Consider the following 8,031-nt stretch of genomic DNA (forward strand, 5'->3'; position numbering starts at 1 on the left):
TCTAGACGTCAGAACTCAGTTTCCCTATCTACAGCTGAGTCAGAGTATGTTGCATTAAGTGAAGCATGTAGTGATGTAGTATGGGTTACAAACATCTTGAATGATATGAGTCTTGATTTTCATAAGCCAATTAATATATTTGAAGATAACCAATCTGCTATGAAAATGGTAGTGTCTCAATCAAAGAGAGCTAAACACATAGACATACGTTATCACTTTGTTAGAGAGAAAGCTGAAGAAAATTTAATCAAATTAGTGTACATTGATACTAATAATCAGATAGGTGATTTGTTTACAAAACCATTACATGCACCCAAGTTTGTAAATCTTAGAAAGAAAGTAGGTGTTGAGTGAAAAGTAAGTGGTATTCTGTCAATTCATGTATGAACCTGGAATAATTTCTATTATACTTCTTAGAAATCTAAGATATAAAAAAAATAAAATCAATATATCAATAAAAAAAGTTTATTCTTAAAATTAAGAGCAATTTTATTTTAGAATATAATACATTGTAATACAAGTACACAAGTGTTTGAATCTCTTGTGTTGTCAAAGTCTCTCTCTCTCTTTCTCTTTCTCTCTCAAACTTCACCTCAAACATCTTTAGTGGCAACCTCTTTGGTGGCTATCACCATTAATATCTTTTTTATATTTATAATTTTCTCCATCCTTTTCATTGTTAAACCTATGTATGTACTTTGTTTGATGTAAATAAATGAGGCCTGTTTAAACTGTTGGCATAATGGGACTTTTTAGTCTTAGCCGACAGTATAAATAAGGTATATTAAATAAAATACCTTACCTGACGTACCTTACTGTACCGTTTTACCTGACCATACTATTTTGGCACCATATTATACTTTTATTCGTTTTCGTCCCTAATTTGGGCACCACTGCGAGTTTTGAAAAATCCGTTCTTAGGATACCTTTACTTACTAAAAGGCAAGACAACTATCTTACTTACAAACTTCATGTAAATTGACCCACCCGTTTTGGCCATGGGTCGATTTTTAGTAGTTTTTTGGTCATAGTTTTGAAACTACTGCGAGTTTCGGAAAATCCGTTCTTAGTGGGCCTATTAAAATCAAAAGGAAGCTTTCTCGAAGTTTCATCAAAATCGGTCCAGCCGTTTAGGTTGGATTTATTTTTCTAGTTTTTACTGATATATTGTAAATGTTTGAAATGAAAAGGTCACTTTTGTTTTCTTCAATAATTTGATAATGTAATGTTTAAAGGTAGACTTTCATTATAAATATTATAATTCATTTGTAATTCTTATTATAGGTAAGAAAGTTATTTGTAATTCTAAGTAGTCATTGCGAGGCAGAAAAGCTTAAATTCAAATAGTCGCTGCAAGAGCAAAAGTGTGTAATACAAAATTAGTCACTGCAAAGGCAAAAGAGTGTAAATTTTAATTTTATTTAAAAAAAATACTTTTTGTGTGTATGAAAGTACGTTTTAGGGGGAGTGTTGGTTTAAAAAAACGCACTTTAATTTAAAAAAAAAAAAATGTAAAAAAAAATCATCTGTTGTTTTTTTTTTTTTTTTTTTTTGTTTTTATTTCCCAAAAAAAAAATTTCTTATCGTGAAATGGTTGGAAATATTCGTTTTGGGATCCACTGATGTCAAAAAAGTGATTTTTAGCCCATGGTCTGTACGTATGTATGTAACTCTGCCATTGACAAACACCATCAATCACGTCAATGCCGGTCCCAAGCCCGGATAAAAGAGGAGGGTGGGTCATGTGTTTACGAATTCTGTCAGAGATCCCTTTGCCGAGTTCATCAGTGGGCACATGGCTGACAGTGTGATTGGCCAGAAAATCAGTACCACTTGTAACAATATCAAAACAATCCTTTCAAATATCACCCAAAAATCTGCATAATAATGAATAGTACAACACAAACAGGAAAATTACCCCAGGTGGGTAGGAGTAATTCTGAATCCCACACTGAACCTAGTCCAGTCTGTCTCACGGATTCTGGGGGAGACAACTGTCCTTTACTGTGCAAAAATAGACTCATTTTCCAAACCCTACAGAAACTGAAATTTGCATCTTGGAATGTAAGAACATTACTGGACTCGACATCTAAATCTTCTATTACAACTCCTAGAAGAACAGCCATAGTAGCTAGTAGCTAAAGAACTCAACAGATACAACATTGATATATGTACTTTTTTACTTAAGTTATTCAATTCAATTCAATTTATTTTTATTGTACATAATATACCTAACATTAAAAATACAACATTTCAATGAATACAATTGTACAACGTCAGTTAAAGAAAAGAAAAAGAAGGAGAAAAAAATGAAATATTATATAAAAAAAAAATAAAGTAATATAATAAAGTTATATCCCCCCACAAAAACACAAACTGACACGGTGTAACAAAACCAGTGCCACTTTAAACAATTCAGAGCACAATTTCGTCTCTCTTCAAAAATCTTCAAAGATGGCGTACTTTGAAAACATAACGGATAATGTACCCCAGATGAGTAGGAGTATTAACTCTGAATCTCATCCTCCATTGGGAGGCAGCCTCACGGATTCATGCAGATCACTTGCTAGACTTCGCAGTCACCAGAGAAACGCCATCTGTAGAAGAGCATTGGAGGAGCAGGATCGTCGGCCACGACGGATACCCAGATCATGTATGTATGTATGTCGTATACGTATACGATATACGTCAACGAAGGCTTCGATGGGCTGGGCACCTCAGTAGAATGCCTGAAAACCGAATCCCAAAGAAGGTAGCCTTTTCGGAACTTGATCTACAGTGCGATCCTTTTCTGTGTTTTGAATAAAGGGGAGTAGACGTGTGGGGGGAGTGACCGAACTTTGTCTCACATTGCCCCTGCTCCGCTACGAAGAAAACAGGCCTTGCTCAAAATGTTTGAAAAAATCAAGGACAACCAACAGATCCCACTTCACCATGATCTAAGAAACATCCCAAGGGCTAGGCTGAAGTCAGTAGTTTGGAGGGAGCGTCCAAATGTTCCCAACTCTTTACATAATCCCCCAATTGTCCGCCCGTCGTCTCTCCCTTCATGACTTCATGGGGCTTTGGTATAGCGGCTCGAATGTCGACGAGAAGACTTGTGCTGGTAGCGAGTGGCTCGTTTACTCGTATCCTTCTTGGAATTTCCCCCAGATCTGGGCGGATTAGGTTGCCGAAATCTATGGTTACTGGCTGCGAATTTCTTAGTAGGTGCGGGGGAGGGAGCCGGGGCGGAACGTTTTCTTGATTCAGCCTGTTTCAGAGAAATCCCAGGATTAGCGGCTAACCATTTGGTTAGAAGCTCCTCCCTCGTCAAACAAATGCGAAGTTGAAGGAGGTATAGCCTGAATGGAGCGTTTGGCTCCAGGGTCCGTAGGCTCGACCGCCTTTCTCCTGTCTGCGATGATTTCCGCTCTCTTACCACATATGAATTGAAGAAGGGAATCAGAGATAGCACGGAATTCAGCCTGACTGTTTAACAGGTGTTCCTCAATGACCGGACCCGCTTGAGGACAACTTGCCCTGATGCTCTGGACACCATCAATAAAGGCTTGCCTTTGAGCTAACAATCCATGGGTTACTGTACTCAAGAGTCGTTCCGTCTGACGAAATTGAAATTCAGAAGGTAATACCTTGTGGTGAAGCTGGCCGTTCATTAGTAAGGGTTGAAAAATGGCACCTCCCCTTAACTTCTTCTCCGCCTCAGCATACCTGATTCGGTTCCAGGCTGGCTCTCCAAGCCGCTGGCATTTAACTCCCTGTTCAAGCAGGGAGGGAGATGGATCAGGCACCTCCGGTTCCTTCTCGACCGTCATGGCTTCAAAGGAAGACCACGGAGAATCGGCGGGTTGAAGGGCCCATGGATTTGTCTCCGGTAGAACAGTTTGAACATCATCCTTGTAAACATTAGTGTAAATCAAATGGAACAGCTGATATCGTGGTCACTCATAATTTGCATGCGCAAGCGTGCCCTTCATTCCGGATTTACTCTTACATTGGTAGTCGCAAATTTCGCAGAGTTGAGCTGTGTTTGGCTGGTTGGCTATTTGGATTGGTTGTTGATGAGCCTGTGTGATGTGTGACTGGACATATTGGCGTCCAGTTCTACCACTCCGCCGAAATACACATAGTGGGCACAAGCGTCACAAACACCAAGACGCGCCAAACTACGACTTGAGACCAATTAAGATACCACAAGCAAGAAACCCTCCAACGACGCAGACTCCGGTGGCACCAGCAGCACCATCCAACAACACAACATCCACCTCCACTCCATTCAGTTGTCCGCGGTGTGGACGAACGTGCAGGACCAAAGCCGGACTCGCCACTCACATGAGGGGTACAACTTGGGACACCTGCGGCAACATCGGATCGATGAGACGTCCAATATCATGTATGTATGTACGTATGTAGACAGAGACACCCTGTTTAAAACCTTACCTTAGAGAAAGCAAACTGTCCACCAAAAACGAGGAAAGTCCTAGAATCCTTATACAAAGACACAACATCAGTCGTCCAAGTCGAAGAAATGAAAGCACCACCATTCAATGTACATTCTGGAGTAAAACAAGGATGCGTGTTGTCACCTCTCCTCTTTCTCCTGTACATACAGTCGGCCATGAACAACGTAAAGCAGCATGATATCGCCAATATAAATACAGACAGGTACAATATAAATACAGACTGGATACTAACATGTTCAACAGGCGAAATCTAAAATCCAAAACGAAGACTCTTTCAAACACAATCTTCGATTTAATGTTTGCAGACGACTGCGCCATAGTAACTAAAAGCCCCCAACACTTACAAGAAGCTCTTGACATAATATCTGAAGAGTTCAAACAATTTGGCCTGAAAATAAACGAAGGAAAAACTGAGGTAATGAACATCAACTGTCTCCCCACCAGTATAACAGTCAATAACAAAGAGCTAAAAGTGACAAACACATTCAAGTACTTGGGAAGCATCATAGACAGCAACGGAAAAATAAACCCTGAAATTAACAACAGAATCAACGCGGCGAGCAACACAATTCAATTCAATTAATATTTATTGTATTGATACTTCTAATTCTCGTACAGGGAACACGATAGCAAATGTCATTCACCAGATCCATCGAGTCTATACTGTCATGAATGACTTTTTGCAGGAATTGAAGTTGTATAAGTTTATGTCTAGACTCGATGGATGGCAAGCACAAATGCCCACGCAAATCCCTGTACGAGATGGGATTAGGGTATACAGGGTAGAAGCCATTCAGCTTGAAAAAGAGACGACGACAGAAAGCAGCCTGCACAGAATCAATCAGTGAGATCTTAGATTTGGTGCTTGGCATCCAGACTACAGATGCATAGATAAGTTTGGAAAGGACAAGAGATTGGAAAAGGAGGAGGTAAGATTCAGGATCGTCAGTAGGTTGTAAAGTTCTCATGATGAATCCTAGGGTTTTGAAGGCTGATTGGACAATGTTGGCTATATGAGGATTAAAAGACATGTTTTGAGAAAAGGTTACTCCTAGATCTTTTTTGTTTGAGACTGACTTAATGGAAACATTGTTTATTATGTAGGAAGAAGGATGAAGGTATTTTCTTCTGCTAAATATGAGGAGTTCACATTTTTCAGGAGAGAAGGAAAGTTTATTTTCATTAAGCCATTTCTGTATCTGATCAAGATCAGTTTGAAGGAGAAAGGAATCATGGGGGGTACAGATAGGTCGATAGATTTAGATAAGAATCTTTACAAATTAAAATTAAAAAGACAAAAAGACGTTTAATTTTTATCTTATTTACTTAGTTTCCTCTGTCTCTTTGCTCCTCAGGGTTCATGGGACCCCGATGTGACGAACCCCGCATATCCGAACTGGTTCGTCCCGGTAAGGCAGATAGTCCCGAGTCAGGCCGCGCAGTCAGCATAGCTGGTATGTTACTAGCGCTGGTACTTGTGTCGGCAATACTAGCTATCTGGCTGTACTACAGAAAACGAGTCAAGGATCTCAAGACAGAAATAGTCGAAAACCAGACGGTCCACTACAATCGGAATGTATCTCCAGGTAAGTCACTTCCCTTTTTCCTTAATCACATTTTCCAATTTTCCCTTATTAGAGGAACTGTGAAAGTGGGACCACGAGGATAGAAATTCCAGGAGAGCAGATTGAGGTGGTTTGGACATGTAAAGAGAAGAGACGATGAGTATGTATAGGAAAGAGAGTAGAGAGTTTAGGTATAGGGTAAAAGGAGAAGGGGCAGGCCGAAAATGAGATGGAGAGATAAAGTGGAGGAGGACCTTAGAGAGAAGGGATGGAGAAAAGAGGAAGCATTGGATAGACGGAAATGGAGGAGTAGGAATACAAGATGGAAACGCCGACCCCAAATAATTAAATTGGGCAAAGGTGGTTTGGGGGTTTGGGCAAAGGGGGTGAAAGAAGAGGTATCTTTTCGGAAACTTGAACAATTTTCATGGTGGTAACGGTAGGAACTGGAATATTGCCTGGCATTGTACCATTTCCTAGCATTACCACCTGAAAATTACGAAAGGAAAACACCACTCATTTTTCCTCTTTTAAAGCTCATTTCCCCTCCTTTTTACTTTCCCTACAGATCCGACGCATTTCGAGAACCCGGCCTATTCGTTCAGCCCGTCCCCTGGTTACGCACCGGACGGCGCTTGTGCACTCCCAGGATCCTATCCCAACAATATGATCAACAACTTCAATCAGCCCAGAACCAAGCTGAACAATTTGGAGCGAGAACGAAGTTTGGACTGCGACAGCGATAGTTATCGGAGTGAGTAGAATATCCATTTTTTTTTTTTTTTTTTTTTTTTTTACACGATTGATCGCGAATAATATTTAGAATAAATAAATAGCACCATACGTCCGTACACTTCGATGTCTACAACTCAACTAACTAACCCAACCTAACCTAAACCATCCTAACCTAACCCAACCTAACAAAAGCTAACCTAATCCAACCCAACCTAACCTAACCTAACCTAACCCAACCTAACCTAACCTTTTTTTTCTCGAGCCGCCCACTAGAAACATGTTTGTTTTTTTTTTTTTTTTTTTTTTTTTTTTTTTTCCCCTTTTTTCCCAAAAAAATTTTTAAAAAAAAAAAATAACCACTTCACTTAGTCCATGGACTACTGGGTGCAGTCATTGGAGGTTGACAGTGTAACTGGCCGCAAAACCAGTGCCACTTTAAACAATTCAGAAAAATCTTCAAACATGGCGTACTTTGAAAACATAACGGATAATGTACCCCAGATGAGTAGGAGTATTAACTCTGAATCTTATCCTCCATTGGGAGGCAGTCTCACGGATTCATGCAGATCACTTGCTAGACTTCGCAGTCACCAGAGAAACGCCATATGTAGAAGAGCATTGGAGGATCAGGAATCGTCGGCCAAGACGGATACCTAGATCATGTATGTACATACATACCTCACAAGCCATAGGGTTAAATGATGCGCCTCCTATAGCCTCTCATTAACCAAGACCGTAGATGCGTGGTGAAGAGCCACATCCTTCTCGAGGTGACCCTGTTATTCATACAGAGCATCACGGATCTAGGCCGGGAGGCCAATAAACATCCCTGTCTGGGAGGCAGCAGTCTCGACAGTATCTCATCATGGCGGAGAAGATGGTCTTTGGTACGGCTTGGTGTAGAAAAAGTGGGAGCATGGTTGTAGCAGCTTTAATGGTCCCACCACTGCGAAACTGTAACCGGCCAACGGTTTTGGTATATTATGCATATATCAAAGGCGGAAGAGCCAAACGGTCTTCTCTATTGAAATTCTTCTAGCTCCAGAGTGGCTGAATTTACCAACAATAGATGGAGACAACAGTGCGGTTGAGCAGCAATTCATCAACACTTTAATCAATTCACTGCAACACTCACTTCAAATCAGCACGAACACACCTGCAGAATAAATAAAAAAGGGACCTAAATATCACCGTCCCATAAAGTAATAATAATAATAATAATAATAATAATAATAATAATAATAATAATAATAATTTGAGACTGACTT

At 40.1% G+C, this 8,031-nt stretch overlaps 2 protein-coding genes across 2 annotated transcripts in view; one reads left to right on the forward strand and one right to left on the reverse strand.

The window, feature by feature from the left end:
* Positions 1-3,005: 3,005 nt before the first annotated feature.
* The window catches only part of LOC113465428, a 14,152-nt gene continuing 9,126 nt past the window's right edge, over positions 3,006-8,031 (reverse strand). Inside the window, exon 3 of the mRNA XM_026819938.1 lies at positions 3,006-3,711. Within this exon, the coding sequence (XP_026675739.1) occupies positions 3,276-3,711 (436 nt within the window). The 3' untranslated portion in view covers positions 3,006-3,275. The remainder of the gene's footprint in view (positions 3,712-8,031) is intronic.
* LOC103524557 lies at positions 5,820-6,791 on the forward strand. The gene is made up of 2 exons (XM_026819939.1): positions 5,820-6,049; positions 6,597-6,791. Exons 1-2 carry the CDS (start codon positions 5,824-5,826, stop codon positions 6,788-6,790), a joined length of 420 nt encoding a protein of 139 aa, XP_026675740.1. The 5' UTR covers positions 5,820-5,823; the 3' UTR covers position 6,791.

The sequence above is a fragment of the Diaphorina citri genome, unplaced genomic scaffold, assembly GCF_000475195.1.
Source record: "Diaphorina citri unplaced genomic scaffold, Diaci psyllid genome assembly version 1.1 scaffold104, whole genome shotgun sequence".
Classification (NCBI taxonomy): Eukaryota; Metazoa; Arthropoda; class Insecta; order Hemiptera; family Psyllidae; genus Diaphorina; species Diaphorina citri.